The 20752-nt window shown below is 42.5% G+C and overlaps 1 protein-coding gene across 1 annotated transcript; it reads right to left on the bottom strand.

Moving 5' to 3' along the window:
- Positions 1-289: 289 nt before the first annotated feature.
- On the bottom strand, positions 290-20377 carry taf8 (TAF8 RNA polymerase II, TATA box binding protein (TBP)-associated factor). The gene is made up of 9 exons (XM_078242192.1): positions 20222-20377; positions 15459-15556; positions 13813-13972; positions 10926-11024; positions 9353-9415; positions 7102-7226; positions 4874-5021; positions 3067-3209; positions 290-1449 (listed from the first exon to the last, which is right to left on the bottom strand). The coding sequence occupies exons 2-9, from the start codon at positions 15534-15536 to the stop codon at positions 1309-1311; spliced, it is 957 nt and encodes a 318-aa protein (XP_078098318.1). The 5' UTR covers positions 15537-15556; positions 20222-20377; the 3' UTR covers positions 290-1308.
- Between the last annotated feature and the right edge of the window lie 375 nt (positions 20378-20752).

Raw genomic sequence — 20752 nt, 5'->3', positions numbered from 1 at the left:
CAACGCCGGCACTTCCACATCATTTTGAGTCCATATGACCCTTCTACACATTTGAATCTAAGGTTATTGGGGGTAGATGGGAATGTGGAATTCAAAATACAAACCGATCAGTCAGGATCACATTGAATGGTGGAGCAGGCTGGATGGATGAATGGCTTATCTCTGCCGCTATTTTATATGTTGTACGTTGTGTCTTCGATTACAAAGTTACTCGTTGTTGTACTAATTTTATGACTGAAAAACAACTTCTATTTTTAGATTTTCATTATGTTGGAAGAAATCAATTCTTGAGGTTCGTTTGAATGACTTTGTTTTATTTTGTTTCAAATAACTTAATTTCAATTCTTAATGACATCTCTTCAAATGTAAGCTTTTGTTTTCTCCGAGTGGTCTACCATTACCGTTTGCTGCTGTTTTTCAATGTCACCCTCTCTCCTACCAACCAAGGAACATGTTACTGGTGGACTTACTCAAGTTCATGCAACTAGGCACATGACCATTTCTATCAGTTACATGCTGTCAACTGGTTTAATTTGTTAAAAGCCCATGGTTCAAAATGAAGCATGTATGATCTCTGCTCCAGTGGCTGCATCTGTTGCTGTAAGCAAATAAAGTTTTCCACTGGTGAGAGCCACCAGTGAAGGGACACAATGCATCTTCCTGTAGCGCAGAGCAGTTTGTTCAGTTCAACAGCAAGATTTGTTTTTTTTCAAACCAGAAGAAATATTTATTTACATTAAACCATACAACTGCTGCACTATACATGTTTGCTGGGCAGCAGTCATGTCTAAACATTCTGTGACCAGCTGCCAAGTCAAGCTGTGTGGAAAGTACTATCAAAAGATCAAAGCTGAATTGCAAAGTGGTGAATGAACAGGAAAGGACACCAATACATAACTGTCATTGCAAGAGGTGATATTGAACAGATAAGTCATTTTTACCTCACTGGAATGTGTTTTAGTCCATATGACCTTCTCGTAAAGACAAAGACCAGAAGATGTCCGTGAGCTGCACTGCAATGTACTTCAAGAAGTTTTTAAACTTACAACAAAATATGTTTGCTCCATCAGAACAGAGGGGCAAAAGATTCTGGCTTCACATATTGGTTACCCAGGTTTTACACTGTAGTCTCTCTTAACTTATTTCCTGGGAGCAAAACCCTCTGACTCCAATAGGCCCGTGATCCCTTTTTCACAATTTCCAAGAATGAAGACAGTTCTCAATTAAAATAACAATTTCAGTTCAAACAGTTGTGTTATTACAATGAATGGTATTTTACTGAAATCATCCTTGTATTTCCTCCGGGGTTCATTTCTTCCTACGGATCTTGGGCTTTTTGACTGGTCTTAGATATGGATTGTCAATCATTGACTCTTCGTTACTCTTACTGTTAGATAAACCCGAGTTCTGTTGTAACATGTTGTTTTCCTTTTCAGCGGACATTTCGTCCTAGAAGAGAGACATTTGCTTGGTTACATGACATCTGCAACACTGCCAACACTAAGAAAAAAACATCTCAATATTTACAATACAGTCTGCATTGTTAAGAACATTTCCCCTTCCCTGTCTCTATAAAACAAAGCTGGAGTTTAGTAGTTTTGGATGTCATTTGAACTAAGAGAGCCACAAAAGGCAAAAATGCTACCTAGGAAAGATTACAATGCAATAATTCTATTTCAAGGACAAACAGATAGGACAACATCATTCGAGCCTTCAACTTAATTATTTTGCTATTACTCAAAACAATCCTTGATCAAATAAAGACAGACTTGCATACAAAAATATTATTGACATTTCAAATTTACTCATGTAAGGTTGTCCAAAGAGACAATTCTGTTTCATCTTACGGTAAAGGAACAGGCCAAATGTATCACTCTCCCCCAGTAACTGCGGCAGACAGTATTGGAGCCTAAAATGACTTCAAACCAGAAAATGGCTGTTATCAGGAAGCAAATTCACCAAATATTGGGGTGGGGGTCGTTTTGAAAAAAAAAAGCACAGCCATAAAAAATAATCAATTCTGATCCTGCACCGATTGAGCCCACAATTACTGATGCTTCAAATGTCCTCAACCCGGACTAAGAGGCAAAGTTACTCATCCCTAATACCAACATATCTGTTAGTAGGATTATTTTGCATTTTGGCTAATTTTATTGTCCAGTAGCCATCTGCTCTTCACAATTTTCATATACACTGACTTGGTATTCAATAGGAACTTCAGATGTTCACTTTGCATTTACATCGTGCCTTTAATGTAATAACATGTCCCACAACACTTGGAGTGTTACCAAACAAAATTTGATACCAAGCCACATTAGGATCAGGACAAGTGACTAAAAGTTTGGCTGAATAGATAGGCTTTAAGGAGTATCTTAAAGGTATCTATTAAGGTTGTCCAAAGATATGCAATTAACTTCAAATGATTCTATGCAATACAACATACCTCAAAAGCCCAGGAATCACTGAACTCGCACTGCAAAGCACTGCTTGCTGCAATTTGGCAAACAGGAAGTACTGGAGGCAACAAAAAAAGCATTTTTTGTGCAGGTCTTAGGGATAACCTATTTTCCCAGCAAAACGGGAAGACAGCAAGTCAAAAATGTTTTCTCGTAGGAGGTAAACACTGGGACTCTATTACAATATACTGTCACTTAGAATCGCAGAATCCTTACAGTGCAGAAGGAGTCCATTTGGCCCATCGAGTCTACACCAACAACAACCCCACTGAGGCCCTATCCTTGCAACCCCAGATCTATTCCCCGTAACCCCAAATATTTACCCCGCTAATCCCCCTAACCTACACATCTTGAGACACTAAGGGGCAATTTAGCATGGTCAATCCAGCTAACCTGCACATCTTTAGACTGTGGGAAGAAACCGGACCACCCAGAGGAAATCCATGCAGACACGGGGAGAATGTGCAAATTCCACACAGTCACCCGAGGCTGGAATTGAACCTGGGTCCCTGGCGCTGTGAGGCAGCAGTGCTAACCACTGTGCCACCCATTAAACTTGCCAACATTAAAGACGACAACATTTTGCAATGAAAGGGTACTGGAAACATACGGCGTTCATATTTAGTGCAGCATTCTCTGTATCAGTCTGATCATCTTGTTCTGAGGAATCTGTCTCCTCCATCTGCTGCAGCTCAAGCTCGGATGGTAGCAAGGCATTTAGGTAAGGAATTGTGGTAGTTCGTGCAGCGATCACTTTAAAATAATTTTTAAAAGAATGTTTTAATAAAAGCTTAGTAGATGTTATGTACCTCACTTTGATTTCCAATGATCACAATTACATTTCTTAATAAAACATTGGTACATTAGCTGAATTCTAAAGAACTGAATTTAAACTTGGCAAGTAGCATTTCAATTACTTTCTAACATAATAGATATTTGAATAATTGAATAAAAATAACATGCTAAATGTGTCACTGTCATAACATCACAGTGAGGACTTTCTACTGCATGAGTTAATGTTGTGTTCGCAGTAACACCATATTCCCAAAAATGAATCAACAAGACATCTCTTTCAACCATCAACGGTTATACCAACAAATGCATTATTTTGCCTTGCATTAGGAGTCCATAATTCACTTCTATCATCTGCAGTTGGAGTCCCATGATAGAATCTTTCTTTTAAACATTATTTTTTAGGATGTGGGCACTGGGAAGCTGATGTTTAATTCCCATCCCTAATTGCCCTAGTGTTGCATCTTCTTAAATTACTGCTAAACCACTGATTAGCACTGCTGCCTCACAGCTCCAGGTTCGATTCCCAGCTTGGGTCACTGCCCGTGCGGAATCTGCACGTTCTCCCCGTGTCTGCATGGGTTTCCCCCTGGGTGCTCCGGTTTTCTCCCACAGTCCAAAGATGTGCGGGTTCGGTGGATTGGCCATGCTAAATTGCCCCTTAGTGTTAGGGGGACTAGCTAGGGTAAATGCATGGGGATAGGGCCTGGGTGGAATTGTGGTTGGTGCAGATTCGATGGGCCGAATGGCCTCCTTCTGCACTGTAAGGATTCTATGCAGTCCATGCTTGTACCAGTTTGACACAACTGAATGGCTTACCAGGCCAGTTAAAAACGGTGTGGAACCCGACTTTGATATACAGCAGAACTAAGGTCCCTCAAGTGAATCAGCTTCATGATCACCCTTACTGATAACCATTTTTTTTTAATTTCCAGATTTTGCAAATCGAATTTCAATTCTTAAGCCGTCATAGTTGAATTTGTTCTTATTCTCTGGATTACTAATGCAAATACATAACCACTATGTTACTGTTCCTACACAATTGATTTCTAGGGTTAGTAGAGGTTTAATATGGAAATCTTGGGGCGGCACGGTAGCATAGTGGTTAGCACCACTGCTTCACAGTGCCAGGGACCTGGGTTCGATTCCCGGCATGTCTGTGTGGAGTTTGCATGTTCTCCTGGGTTTCCACCCACATTCTGAAAGACCTGCTGGTTAGGTGCATGCACCCGAACAGGTGCCGGAGTGTGGCGACTAGGGGAATTTCACAATAACTTCATTGCAGTAAGCCTTACTTGTGACTAATAAATAAACTTCAAATTTTAAAACTTTTTTAAAATGGAGAGCTAGTCTCAGGATATTGAGCATATTGAAGCAGCTTCAGCACTCAATAATTACCCACCTTTGAAAAATTAAAATCAGTTTTGCATCAGTTGTGGAAATATAACAATCAATTTAGTGTGAGCCAATCGCTGGATTGGCTTTCTGCACTCCGAGGTCACAACAGTGCAAACTCCGTCCATTCACTTCTGCCTACTCCCTGCACCCACTAAAAAAAAAGCTTCACACAAACTTGCCCTCTTCTGCCAAGCTATTTTTGTACAAAAGAAAAACTACATGCTTACATGGGAATGTTGAGACATCATCTTTAAACAGACTCTCTGTCTCTCCTGTCTTGGCCATAAATCTGGTCAGAGCTCGCTCCACATCTCTCCTCTGGGATGCTGCTTTCTCCCTCAGCACTTGGTAATCAGAAACTGGCTCTCTGATTGTCTAACAGTGGGGAATAAAATGTACTTGAATATCCACACAAGATGTTGTGAAGCAAATTATGTTCAAGCTAAAGTCAGTTGGTATCATTGGCAAATAATCTCTCTCAGAATACTGTCAAAGGTTAAAAACTTAAAGAGCAATCTCCTTATCTAATCTTCTCCCCATCAGCATATTTAACTATTACACTTCTCAGAGTTTGATTAATTTATCTGGAATTCCTTTACATTACCCCTCTATTCATCCACCTGGCCCTAGCAAATACCTGGTAACATTGGGGTAACACTGAATTGTTTATCCAATTAATTAAAACACTATCTTAACAATGTTTTGATGAAAAGTAATTGATCTGAAGCAGTGGGCTAGATTTTGTTGTCAAAGCAACAGTCGAAAAATGGTGCTCACCATTAATTATTTCTCACTTGTGTAGTTAACAGTGGTACAACCAAATGGAGTAGTTGGTGTGATTAGTATAGATGGATTTAAGGGAAAGTTAGATAAGTGGATGAGTGAGAAAAGGAGGACAAGATGATGGGGCTGGATAAAGTAGAGTTGGGGGAAGTCTTGTGTGGATCATAAACACACGCAAGATCAGTTGTACCGAATGGCCTGTTTCGATAAATTCTATGTAAATGGTACAGCAACTTTAGGCAAGGGACAGAGATGGGCAATAAATGCTACCTTAGGTATCGACGACCAGACCCCAAGAATATTTTTAAAAGCTGCAAGGTTAAACGTGAATATCCAAATGCTGATGGCCAGTTTGCACCACACCAACATTAGCTTCACAAAAATGGTATTCTGTGGTCTGTCTCACCGTCGAAACGTATTAAATAGTGTGAAGTTGCTGCATTTGAGTGATAGATACAAATTAACTCACATAAAGTCAAGTCTGATCATTTCAAATGTATTGATCCTTTTAAGGACATAATAAGTCTTAATTACTGCCAATCAATCTCTCTGTCACTTCACATTAACTATTGCAAGTGTGGAGCCTCATTCCTTCAGGTATTAATTAATTTTTGGTACTTTATTTCTAATCAAAAAAGCCTATTCAAATTAGGTCCAATCATGGTTCTGAGGGAGAATCCAGATCCAAACTAACAAGACAAGACATTGCATCCCATCTTGGGCTCGGACAAACAAGATCCAAGCTGACAGGATAAGGCATTGCACCCCCTCGCGGGCTTGATCTAATATTTCATCTTAGCCAAAAGGCCGAGATGGCTTTTTAAAAATTGCATCAGGCAAAGCCTCGGTTTTACCTCATTGACCATCCTAATCCTTTACTCTACCCTAGTTTAGGCAAACCATGGTCGCAGGCGTCAGCACACCCCAAGTGCAATGGGCTAGCCTCATCCCCTGCCTGGTCATGGTTTCACCCCTGCCAGGTAAGAGAGCTTTTAACAATGTCAAATTTAAATTATTTTGTCGAGGAAAACTTTTCCTTTGTCTCTTTTTTTCCCTCTCCCTTATAATCTAACTTTCCTTCCCTTTCTGTAACATTGCATTCACCCACTTTCATTCACTCTTCTTTCTGAGTCCTTATACTTTAGTTTCTAAATCCTTTAATTTGATTAGGTGAAGAGTTACACAGTTGTTTACCCCGTTCACGCGGGTCCCAGATGCCCTTGCTATGCACACACTGTCGGCAACTTTTTCAAAAATCTAAACGTAAAACTAACTACTTGCTACTACAAAATCTAGTCCATTAGTTTGGTTCCTTGTTCCACCATTGCAGCATAATCAGAATTTTTTTTAATTTTAGTTTTCGAGCATACGACAGCATTTTTCTTAAACCACCTTCATTAACTGTGCTCTCATTACATTAAATTTCATTACTTTTTCGTTCAGTCAAAATGAGATTTGAGTTGCCCCTTTTTCAATTCATTTATTTGCTGCATTCTGGATAGTGTGCCTACATTAACACAATGGCGCACACAAACCTTTCACAGACCAACTCACAACTTTGAAAGAGGTCAAATTAATTCACAAATTTGTGATTTGTATCATCGCTCACTAAATTAAGTTCCAAGTGTGAGATAAGACACAATGAGGCCAAACATATAGTTTTCACACTTACAGGTGTCTTTATATAGGTGTGAGGATCAGGGAACTCTGGAAAATGCCCTGGTATATATGAGGGGTGTGTTCTCTTCTGTCCAGTAGAAAGTGCTCTGGGGGTTGCTGGGGTATTAGTAACAGGAGCTAGAAGGAAAAATAAAACTATCAGAAATTTATCAACGCATCAGCAAGGGTAGAAGCTAGGCCATTCCAATTGACCTTAGCATTCCCAAATTCTTTAATCCTCTTCACTTCCCCACCCATTTGAAAAGTACATTTAGTATCAGGTCCCAGGAGTAAAGTGACAATACAAACCAAGAAGAAAATCAGCAGCCAGGGTCCTGTAGCGTATCACAAACCAGTATCCATGCACAGAAACTTGGTAAGACGTGGATCGGGATCATTGTGATATCCTCTTGGAGTCAAATATCCCCCATACTTACCTACAAAGAAATATTACCCTACTGACTTATTGAGGGAAGTAATCAGATTGATAATGTAATCTCCTTTTAGGAAAAGGGGGGCACAAACTTGTGGAGTGAGGAACACCAGTTTGCCATATTCAACGGCTGCTCAAGGTTCCCAGCAGATCAACACTTAAAGTAAATGGATTTGTTTTGCAGCACGGTGGCACAGTGGTTAGCACTGCTGCCTAATAGCGCCAAGGGACCTGGGTTCAATTCCAGCCTTAGTGACTGTCTGTGGGGAGTTTGCACGTTCTCCCTGTGTCCGTGGGGGTACTCTCCGGGTGCTTCAGTTTCCTCCCACAGTCCAAAAGACTGGTTAGGTGAATTGGCCATGCTAAATTCTCCCTCAGTGCACCCGAACAGGTGCCGGAGTGTGGCAACTAGGGGGTTTTCACAGTGACTTCACTGCAGTGTTAATGTAAGCCTACTTGTGAAGCTAGTAAAATAAACTTTAACCTTTTAAACTTCAAGAAAAATGCATTTATGGAATCATGCTTTTTGTACAATATTCTTAGTCCCCTCAAATTGCTACCTGCACCAACGCCAGATTGTAACTAACAGTATTATAGTTATTTTAAAATGCTTTCTGCAGGTATAACTCAAGAGTGTCAGAAAAAAAATTATAATTATATTACTGAGTGTACCCAGACAAAAGTGGATAGAACATAAAATGTTAACTGGGCTGTAGAATTTTAAAACTTTATCATGGGCTTAATGTTAGATTGGCAGATAGTACAACACCAGCCGTGACGTCAGTTGAAATTGCGACGAAGTGAAATTCGTTATCATCCTTACAGATGCTGAAAGTGATCCCTTGTTTGCAGAAGATGCTGCAGAAGGGCAACAGGTACAGAAACAGCGGAAGGGGACCAAAGATAATGGTGGTGACAGTGAGAGAAAACCAGAGGTCACCACAATTAACAGGCTGAATAAACCTTTGGTACTTACCATAGAATCCCTACAGTGCAGAAGGAGGCCATTCGGCCCATCGAGTCTGCACCGACCACAATTCCACACAGGCCCTATTCCCGTAGATCCTCATATTTGCCCTGCTAATCGCCCTGACACTAGGGTTAATTTAGCATGGCCAATCAGCGTAACCCGCACAACTTTGGAATATGGGAGGAAACTGAAGCACCCGGAGGAAACCCACAGGTGCAGACACAGGGAGAATGTGCAAACTTCACACAGACAGTGACCCGAGACCGGAGTTGAACCTGGGTTCCTGGCGTTGTGAGGCAGCAGTGCCAACCACTGTGCCACCGTGCCGCCCTCACTTTCTAAGAAAATCAGAAAACGAATGGAATCACACATAAAAACAACAAAAACATACAATCAGCTCAAGGCGTGTGGAGGACCGGGTAAAAAGTAACCGAAGAAATAAAGTGAGATGGGTTCTGATTAATAGGAACAAAATGCAAAATAACAAATGCCAGCAGAACAAACAAAAAAAGGAAATATGAATTTCTGCTCCTAACGTGGATAATTTTCTTTTGTAAATCAGCTGTTCTTATTACAGGTTCTTTTACTCAGAACTGAGTCTTTCTGCAGTTGAACCTTCTCAGTGACAAGCTGGCATTGTTAGGGTTAAAGCACCTAATCTGGTGGGTCTCACTCTCTCTTCACAACAGCAACATGTACCACCCGGCACTAACAAGGCATCATGTTCCACTACACTCGAGCTGCATTTCTTCTCCACTTCCATACACTTAGCTTTTAGTCTGAGCAAAACCAAGCGAAACCCTAGTGCAGAAACTAGACCATAAATATTCCGCAATTAACATTTGGCGAAAGCATACTTACGAGCAGTAATGACCATCCTTTGGGAACGTTTGGCGTAAGCCTGAATATTATCTACATTAAAACCTGAAGAATAAGAGGACACAAGGTAAAACATTTGGTTGTACTCACAGAAATTCTTCACTAACTCAAACCAGCAGGCGCAGAGCTGCAATTCAACACTATTCACCAGTTTCGCTGATAGACCACAATTGAAACTGCCACACGATCATAGCAGAGGTTTCATACTGAATTTGGAGTTGCAACAAATTTCTAGGGTGAAAGAGTACAAACTTTACTCCGCATCTGGCTGTAATCTAACCCTTGGTGACAAAAGCTAGGACTGCGATCTAGAACTAAGCACTGAAAAATTGTTAAAAAGGTGTTCCTGGGATGTGGGCATGGCGGTATTTGTCACCTATCTCTGAGGGCATTATGAATTATTCATGTCACATATGTAGGTCAAACCAAGTACAGATGGCCCCGGAGCACATCAGTAAACTAATTGGGTTTTTACAATTCAGCACATTTGATCATTCATTTTCCAGTGCTTGAACAGATTTATTGAATTCAATTTCTCCATTTCCCATGATGGGATTTGAACTAATTTCTTCCTGATTGCTACTCCAGCACCATGAACGCAATAAATCTGTTTCCAATCGATTATTATCCTTGAGTACATCGAGATCAGTTTTAGAATGTCTCAAGTAGGAAGCAATTAAAGGACAGTGCACAAAACTGTTTAATTGTTCATTTGCCTCATGTTCTGCTGCAGGTGAGAGTTTGCCAGGCAACAATAAGTCGTCCATTGGCTATGAAGCATTCCGCAACATCCTGAAGAAATACAAAATGTTGCTATATAAATGCAGCTCTCTTTCCAGTTTCTTCCTCCTTCAGGACCAAGGCCCTAAGAGGGTGTTGGCAACCATGGTCTGGCTCACCCCAAAACTCTCCCGCTCTTACCGCCTGCCATCGGGCATATTGGAAGGATTTATAGAGTAATAGGCAGCCTAACTGGCCACATTACGAATGATGTGGAGATGCCGGCGTTGGACTGGGGTAAACACAGTGAGAAGTCTCACAACACCAGGTTAAAGTTTAACCTGGTGTTGTGAGACTTCTTACTACATTACGAATGGCCATCAAGTTCTAAAGTGGGACTTGAACCTGGAGCTTCTGGCCCAGAGGTAGGGACACCACCATTGCGCCACACACAAGACAAGCCCCGCCACCCCACTTTCTAGTTTTGTGTACAAATGTTACCACTGGTTCATTAAACTGAGACCAGGGAGCACAGTGGCTGTAGAATCATTCCAGAGGAAACAGTTGCATTTTGGCTATTCCGTTTTTAAAAAAATAATCAAATAACCACGATGATGCAACCTCGATATACATTTACTGCACCAAGCTATCACACAAAGCATCTTTCTCTTGCTAAGCATTTTTTTAAAAGTGCGCATAAATTACTTTATTTAAACAAAAACTGTAGATTGGGAACTTGTCAGCTTCTGATCCTGCTGCTTTGCGTATTAGTGGTTGTAGATAGCTGCATGAAAGCAGTAAATTTAACAAAGTAGATCAATAATTCAGCACATACCCATTTCTGCTAAAGTAACCACAACATCTGACAGGGTTGGTTGAGTTCGTGCTGAATGTTCACAATATACTTTCGCACTTCGCCCTATTTCAGAAAGATCTAGGTGGGGAGAAAAATAGTTCCTATTTGAATGAAGTGACTCTTACAGATTAAGATACACTGCACATCCTCTATTGCGCAACATTCTGCACTGTAGGAATTCTATGATAAGTACCAAATTGTGCAGAAAGCACTGCCCAAAAAAACTTTTGTTGAAATGGAAACTAATCCTCTATTATGCAATGTTCCAACAAAATCCCTACAGTGCAGAAAGAGGCCATTCAGCCCATTGAGCCTGCACCGACAACAATCCCAACCAGCCCTTTCTACGTAACTCCACATATTTACCCTGCTAATCTCCCTAACACTAAGGGGCAATTGAGCATGACCAATCAACCTAACCCGCACATCTTTGGAGTGTGGGAGGAAACCAGAGCACCCGGAGGAAACCCACGCAGACAAGGGGAGGACATGCAAAGTCCACACAGTTATCCGATGCCAGAATAGAACCCGGGTCCCTGGCACTGAGAGGCAGCAGTGGTAACCACTGTGCCGGCTCTGGCTTCCGGTGGAGCGGCAAAGGGAAATTTCACAGTAACTTCATTGCAGCGTTAATGTAAGCCTTACTTGCGACTAACAAATAAACTTTAAGCTTTAAATTGAGTTGGTCATTCAATTGGCCAGGCAAGATCTGAGCATGCAGCTTGCTGCTGGGGCCAACAGTTAAGCCAGGCCCCCCTTTTCTAACAGCAGTAGCTGCTGTAAACCACGTCAATTTAAAGGTCTCGCACAAGCCAGAGAGAAGGTAAGTGGGTAGGATTTTGCAGTAATGCCTGCTGGAGGGAGGGCCAAGGGAGGGTGTTGGCAGTCAGGCCTTAAGGGGGGGGGGGGGGGTCGGATACATGTACTGGGGAGGTTCCTGGTTAACTCTGGCCACCTTTTAAAATGGGGCGGGGGGGTAGGGGTGTGTAGATTGTACAACAGTTACCCAGAAACTAGAAGTGGTTTTAATGCTTCTACCTTATCTGGGTAACCTTTTTTACTTATTGGTGTCACAAGTTGGCTTACATTAACACTGCAATGAACTTATTGTGAAAATCCCCGAGTCGCCACACTCCAGCGCCTGTTCAGGTACACCGAGGGAGGATTTAGCACGGCCAATGCACCTAACCAGCACGTCTTTCAGACTGTGGGTGGAAACTGGAGCACCTGGAGCAAACCTGCGCAGACACAGGGAGAACGTGCAGTTTTCACACAGACAGTGACCCGAGCCGGGAATCAAACCCAGGTCCCTGGCGCTGTGAGACAGCAGTGCTAACCACTGTGCTACCGTGCCACCCAATAGAAGAGGTTGCAGATATACGCGTAACAGAGATACGAATATCTGATTTGGGTCACAAAATGGTCCAGCTGCTACACGCTCAGCTTATGTCATCAGGCCACTAGATAAGACAGTGTGAGTCATATCTCACAAATGCATGCACGAAAGTTGCTTAGAAACGTGACTGAAGATATTTAAAGCAACCCTGAATTTGTACCAATCTACTTCAAAGTAAGTGCGTGGCACAGTGGTTAGCACTGCTGGCTCACAGCGCCAGGGACGCAGGCTCAATTCAGGCCTTGGGTAACTGTGTGTGGAGTTTGCACATTCTCCCCGTGTCTGCATGGGTTTCCTCCGGGTGTTCCGGCTTCTGCCCATACTCCAAAGATGTGCGGATTAGGTGGATTGGTCATGCCAAATTGTCCCTTAGTGTCAGGGGGATAGGGCCTAGATGGGATCTTTGTTGGTGCAGGCTCGATGGACTGTACCATAGAGATTCTATTTTTATTTAAAGGAATTTTGAATAGTACCAGCATGAGTATCAGGGAAGGGCACGGACGAAAGGATAACTGAATAAAAGACATTTGGAAAATAATTCTCAGTCAAATATTTTACTTTAATTACTAATGTTAGCCTCAGGTTGGAAAAAAACGACTTTTTTTAATAAAAGAGCATTTTGAAAACTTAACAATGCATTGCGCTCTGCAGGAAAAGATAAGTTTTCTGTCACAATTCTCGCCAACCAAGCTGGCAAAAAAAAAACGGAAGCAACTTACGAAAAGGCTAAAAGCATAAAAATGCATCCCAAAAATATCGGTTGGTGCCTATATGATAAAGTCTCTCAGCTGGATTCCCTCAGCTGGGGAAAGAATCAAGCATTCTTGATGCTTATAGTGAGGTCACCTCAGTATAAGAAGAATGTGGAAGCGCTGGAAAGAGTGAAGAGGAGATTTACCAGGATGCTGCCTGGTTTGGAGGGTAGGTCTTATGAGGAAAGGTTGAGGGAGCTAGGGCTGTTCTCTCTGGAGCGGAGGAGGCTGAGGGGAGACTTAATAGAGGTTTATAAAATGATGAAGGGGATAGATAGAGTGAACGATCAAAGACTATTTCCTCGGGTGGATGGAGCTATTACAAGGGGGCATAACTATAGGGTTCATGGTGGGAGATATAGGAAGGATATCAGAGGTAGGTTCTTTACGCAGAGAGTGGTTGGGGTGTGGAATGGACTGCCTGCAGTGATAGTGGAGTCAGACACTTTAGGAACATTTAAGCGGTTATTGGATAGGCACATGGAGCACACAGGATGATAGGGAGTGGGATAGCTTGATCTTGGTTTCAGATAAAGCTCGGCACAACATCCTGGGCCGAAGGGCCTGTTCTCTGTGCTGTACTGTTCTATGTTCTATTCTTGCATTTTAAATCAAATCCGCTGAGTGATCCTGTAACCTTTGCACTGATGGAACGATCTGTATCTTTCCAGAAAAAAAACTGAACAATACTAAACAAAGCCAACTATTTTCTACTCACAGCTCTGCAGCATTTCAGTCAATGTTTCAACAGCCGCCTTTTCTGCCGCGTCAAAACCTGCTTCAGTTAATAGGGAGCTAACCACCACCTGCAGTGTTCGCCTTCGCGCCAAGTAATAGTTGTCTGAAGGGGACGTTGATGCTTTCGAACTCGATGATTTCTAATAAATAAAATCCACAAAGCTGAACAGACAATACAGAGGTAGACCCCAAATTCAGAACCTATTACCCCCGCACCCCCCCCCCCCCCATTTAATGCAGCCAAAGGGCTTATTCAATTCACTCAAAGACTTACATAGTTACATTTCTCGACAGTTTCTCTTACAGTTTTCACTTTTGATTGCATGAATGCAATTATATAAACCTTTGAGGCAAGCAGTAGGTACCAAAATATTTAGTTGCAGGTTCATTACATGAATTCAACGAGACGCAAATGTATTCAATATTTAAAAAATTAAAGAGCATCTACATTTAAATATATAAACAAATCACACACCTCGACAGGTTTCTGAAATATATTTCCATCATTGAATAGATTGTACAGGAAAGAGATAGAGAATCTGGTGAATTGGTGTGACAATAATCTCCCCCTCAATGTCAACAAAACGAAGGAAATAGTCATCGACTTCAGAAAGTGTTGTGGAGGGCATGCCCCTGTCTACATCAATGGGGACGAAGTACAAATGGTCGAGAGCTTCAGGTTTTTAGGTGTCCAAATCACCAACAACCTGTCCTGGTCCCCCCCCCCCCACGAGGATGCTATAGTTAAGAAAGCCCACCTACGCCTCTACTTCCTCAGGAGACTAAGGAAATTTGGCATGTCCACTACAACTCTCACCAACTTCTACAGATACACCATAGAAAGCATTCTTTCTGGTTGTATCACAGCTTGGTGTGGCTCCTGCTCTGTCCAAGACCGCAAGAAACTACAAAGGGTCGTGAACGAAGCCAAGTCCATCACTCAAACCAGCCTCCCATCCATTGACAATGTCTACGCTTCCCACTGCCTCGGAAAAGCAGCCAGCATAATTAAGGACCCCACACACTCCGGACATTCTCTCTTCCACCTTCTTCCATCAGGAAAAAGAAACAAAAGTCTGAGGACACGTACCAACCGACTCAAGAACAGCTTCTCCCCTGCTGCCGTCAGACTTTTGAATGGACCTACCTCGCATTAAGTTGATCTTTTTCTCACCCTAGCTATGACTGTAACACTACATTCGGCACTCTCTCCTTCCCTTCCCTATGTACGGTATGTTTTGTCTGTATAGCATGAAAGAAAAAATACTTTTCACTGTATACTAATACATGTGACAATAATAAATCATAATCACAAGATTGTGAAATCTGCAGAGGTAAATTGATATAAAACTGAATATATAATTTATAGTTGAAATTGTAAAAAAGTCAGGATTCCTTTATTCGACCTATTTTTCCCTGCCCTAGAGCTGCTTTATTCCCTTGGAGGGGCAAACAGTCAGGGTGCACAAGACATGTCTTTCCCAAGCAGCTTCAGCCAGCCACTAGGTGGAGCAAAACATGGACATTTGCCTTGCAATGTTAACTTCAACAATGTATAAATGATCAATGTTTTTGGATCTGCAGCAGTGTTTGATGCTCAAAGAAGTTTCTCATCTAGCACATTACCTGGGCAACATTCTCCACTGAGACTTTGCACGTCGCATCAGCTGGTGTATACGTGTCGGAGACAGAAGCTGTAGTCATTTTGACAATTAACTGGTTATCTGAAATAAAAGACAAGCTAACGTAAACAATCAACAAGCTAATATTTGAATAAACCATAGCATTAGCTTAAGTGATTTACTTCACATAAAGTTTATTTATTAGTCACAAGTACGCTTACAATGAAGTTACTGTGAAAATCCCCTAGTCGCCACACTCTGGTGCCTGTTTGGATACACTGAGGGAGAATTTAGCATGGCCAATGCACCTAACCTGCACGTCTTTCGATCTGTGGGAGGAAACCGGAGCATCCGGAGGAAACCCACGCAGACACGGGGAGAATGTGCAAACTCCGCACAGACAGTGACCCAAGCTGGGAATTAAACCTGGGTCCCTGGCGCTGTGAGGCAGCAATGCTAACCACGTGTCACCCCATATATGCACATGGTGGTGCAAAGGCTAAAGGAAAACATGGCCATTATCATAAAATCTCTACAGAAGGAGCCTATTCGGCCTATCAAGTCTGCACCAACTCACCGACAAAAATCATACCCAGGCCCTATCCCTGTAACCCCACATATTTACTCGGGTAATCCCGCTAACCTACACATCTTTGGACACTAAGGGGCAATTTTGCATGATCAATCCACCTAACCTGCACATCTTTAGACTGTGGGAGGAAACCGGAGCACCCGGAGGAATCCCATGCAGACAGAGGGGGAAGAATGTGCAAACTCCACACAGTCACCCAAGGCTGGAATTGGACCCGGGTCCCTGGCACTGTGAGACAGCAATGCTAACCACTGTGCCACCATGCCATCCAGCGTATAGCATCAGGACTTTATCCAGTGACAGCTCGGGGAGTGGAAGAAACTTTTACAAACAGGGACTCGGGGATGAAAAAGCAGTGGAATTCTCCCAGGATCACACACCCAACCAAAACCAAAAGCAGAGAGAGCTGAGGACAGGTCTAACTGTCATCAGACACTTATAACACATAAACACCACAGGAAAATATTTCTTCTAAAAGATACACGATTAAACATTGAAATTCAAATAAAATAAGCAAAACAAATGACACAAAAGAAAATTAATCTTTCTACGGAGCCACCAAAATACCAAAAGGGATTTCCTCTTGCCTGGCACCATTCTCCAGTGTTTGATTGGAATTGAATGTTGAAGAAGTAGTCCCTAGCTATTATAACTCTGCTGAAGCAGCACATATCATCAGGAGCTGGTAGATGTAGAGAGCGCTACCTGAATCCCTGCAGTCCGCGTTCTAATGCAGCTACACCTGGACTTCACTTAGGTTTGGGTTGATAAATAGCAACTAATAATCATGTTACACAAATACTTGGCAATGGCCATCTCCAACAAAAGAGAATCTAACCACCTCCCTTTGGCATTCAATGGTATTACCATCTACCACCTCGATCAACATCCTGGGGGTTATCATTGACCAGAAACTGAACTGAACCAGCAGCAGCAGGTCAGAGGCTGGGAATTCTGTGGAGAATAATTCACCTCCTGACTCCCCAAAGCTAGTCCGCTATTCACATGGCGCAAGTCAGGAGTGTGAAGGAACACTCTCCACTTACCTAGCTGAGTGGAGCTCCAACACTTAAGAAGCTTGACAACATCCATAACAAAGCAGCCTATCTGATTGGCACCCTATCCACCACCACCGATGAAGAAACTTAGAAAAGAGAAGCAGGAGCCGGCCATTTGATCCTGCTCCACCATCCATTATGATCATGGCTGATCGTCAAATTCAATATCCTGATCCCCTTCCCCCCTGCAGAGTGACAGCAGTGTGGAATGACTACAAGATGGACTGCAGCAACTCAGCAAGGCTTCTTCAACAGAACCTTTCAAACACGCAACCTCCACCATCTAGAAGGACAAGGGCAGCAGATACATGAGAACACCATCAACTGCAAATTCCCCTCCAAACCACATACCTTCTTGACTTGGAACTATATTGCCATTCTTTCATTATTGCTGGGTCAAAATCTTGGAACTCCCTTACAGCACGGTGGGTGCACCTACACCATGTGGACTACAGCAGTCATGAAGGCTGCTCACCACCACCTTCTAAAGGGAAATAAGGGATCAGCAATAAATGCTGGTCTAGCCTTGACATCTACATCTCTTGAAAGAATTAACACAATTAATTGACCAATTATTATGTGAATGTATGGATGTGCTACATAGTCCTAAATGCAGTCCAAAAACCTACAATACAGGCTTAATGTTGCCTCTTAGCTCTCCTTTTGTTCAATAAATTTAAACAATTATTAATTGTCTATTAGCAATGTGACAGGAAGCCAAAGAAGAAAAGCTGTAATTTCTTTTCCCCTTTGGTTCTATCCCATTTTAAAAATTCTTTTGAGAATGTGAACATCGCTGGTGAGGCCAGCTTTTCTTACCCATCCCTAATTGTCCTTTTGATTTCTTTACTCAGTGGTTACACACTTATAGGTGAGGCAGACTGCTGTTCAAAGCCCCACTGCAGAACCTCAGCATAATAAGACATAATCTAGGATGACATTTTGAGTGCAGTGAAGACAGAGTGCTCAACTATCAGAGTTGCCATCTTGCCAGCCAGAAATTAGGACCTATTAAATTAGGACTCCTGTTCTAGTGCAGACAAGACAGTCCTTGGCAGTATTCAAAGGGCAGAGAATTTCTAACAATATTGACATGAAGAATTAAATGTTCATTCATTTCTCCCTCCCTCTCCCTCCGCACAACCCAACTCCCAAAGAGGGCAACTGACTGGAAACTGACTGGCACTCTATCCCAGCCAAGACACTGTTTTCAAGAGAACTAATCACTCAAATTAATTACAGGGCCACTGACACAACACAAAAATATACCAACAATTTCAAAACTGCTAAATGTCATGCAGTAAAATTATCATTCAAAAAAATGTTGAAATATTTGAAATAGTAGAAATATCCAAACAGCTTTATGGAAGTCTACCGTATCTAGTCACCCAACTACTTGCTCCATATATATAGTAGGTCTGTCTCTGGCCAGGTGCTAATGGCCTGAGCAGTGCATCCACATCTGTCAAGATCCTATTTTGAGCTGCTGACATAAGTACAATGAAGTTTAGTACCAGCTGAGAGCTTCGGTAAACTCTTCAAGTATCTTCTTTGAGAATTCTCAATAACTCATTATCATTCTCTACAAACACTGATGCAAGTTTTCACTTTTCCAAACATAGTTCATGTAACCTCTTACTCCAATTAAAGTGGAAAAAAACATATTTTTGTAATACTGGTCAAAACTTACCACACTGACAGTCACATTATCTACTGATTGCCTTTTCACCTTCAATGCCTTGTCGTGTTTTATTGGACAATCTCTCAAACACCATTTTGTTTACAAATAGTCGACGGGATTATTACTAAACATAGGAGTCAAACACGCAACAAAGAACAAATAATTAAAGTCAATCGCTTTTTACCAGATCTGTAACAGATCATTTGGGGATTAGAGTTAGCGTGGCAAACGTGCACATTGTAGTCCAGATCTATAGATAGCGATGGGAGAGACTCCAACCTTTATCATAGAATCCCTGGAATGCAGAAGTCCATTGGGCCCATCAAGTCTGCACTGGTTCTCTGACAGAGCATCTTACCCAGGCCCTCTCCCCCGCCCTATCCCCATAACCCTACACATTTACGATGGCGAATCCACCTATAACCTACACATCTTGGGACACTAAGGGGCAACTTGGCATGGCTAATGCACCTAACCTGTACACGCAGACACGAAGGGAATGTGCAAACGTGTGTTGAACGTAGCTGTAAACATTGTGTGTAACTTTGTGAAGCTGGGACATTTATCACTGGGAGTCAGGATGACTTGACTGAGGCCTGTGGACTCCAGGAACTCTTGACTCTGGGCAGCTTTGCGTGTGTTGTGCAAATTTGCAGGGTGATCCTCAATGAGCGTGGTCAGGTTACGAACGCACCTTCCCTGTCCATCCCAAGTCCCGAGGTGGGGCCTCAAACCCGCTGCTTCTGACTCTTGAGGCAGCCATTGTCTGCGCCACAATTTACAGGGGCAGGCGGGTGAAACCTAAGGCCAAAGACCACTAACCTTTTTACGTCTCCGGCCTGGAGGACCACAACCCCACGTTTATACAAGACACAATGTTTTCAAGGGGGACTAATCACTCTAATTAATTAATTAGTTAATTACAGGGCCACTGACACAGTATAGCAACATATTAACAATTTCAAAACTGCTAAATGTTCTGCAGTAAAATTATCATGCAAAAAAAAATGAAGTATTAGAAATATCCAAACAGCCTTATGGAAATCTACTGCATCTGGTCCCCCAACTACCTGCTCCATATATACAGCAGGTCTGCTTCTGGCATTTAAAAAACATACCTGTTTTTAACACAAAAAAAAACCATTTAATTTGTAAATTAAGATTGCCTGGAAGATTTTTTTTTCTAATGGCTTTGCTGCTTTAAAAAGGAGGCAGCCACAATGTAGCAGTAACATTTGAGCAATTAAGCTGTGTGTAACTTTGTGAAGCTGGGACATTTATCACGGGGGGGGGGGGGGGGGGTCAGGATGACTTGACTGAGGCCTGTGGACTCCTGGAACTCCTGACTCAGGGCAGCCTCGCACACGTTTAAAGTGAATAAAACCGACAATTCAGAACCCCTCCGGCCTTCAAACGCCAGCAGGCCTCACACTTACACTTATTTCAGGGCGGTGGTAGGTGGGAGCCGGCTCCTGATGCGAAAAGGATGAATTGAAAGGCAGAATTCAACAGCCCCAAATCCTCAGCTCAGCTTCCTCTCTCTGTCGCTGCCTCTCTCTCTCTCTCACCCTCTGCTGCCCCCTGCGCTGGCTGAGCCGCCCAGCCGGAACTGCACGCAGCCCAGTCCTCCCACACTCGCACACCAAAGGCTTGCCTGAGGGGAAGTTGTTGCATTTACCTGGGCGCCTAAGGCCTCATTAGGTGGTGATGTGGAGAAGCCGGCGCTGGACTGGGGTAAACGCAGCAATAAGTCTCACAACACCGGGTTAAAGTCCAACAGGTTTATTTGGTAGCAAAAGCCACTAGCTACCAAATAAACTTGTTGGGACTTTAACCTGGTGTTGTGAGACTCCTTACTCTCTAGGTGGCACAGTGGTTAGCACTGCTGCTTCACAGCGCTAGGGATCTGGGTTCAATTCCTGGCTTGGGTCACTGTGTGGAGTTTGCACGTTGTCCGCATGGATTTC

The sequence above is a fragment of the Mustelus asterias genome, chromosome 25, assembly GCF_964213995.1.
Source record: "Mustelus asterias chromosome 25, sMusAst1.hap1.1, whole genome shotgun sequence".
Classification (NCBI taxonomy): domain Eukaryota; kingdom Metazoa; phylum Chordata; class Chondrichthyes; order Carcharhiniformes; family Triakidae; genus Mustelus; species Mustelus asterias.
The sequence above is the reverse complement of the archived record's forward strand: the minus strand, read 5'-3'. Positions and strand labels throughout refer to the sequence as shown.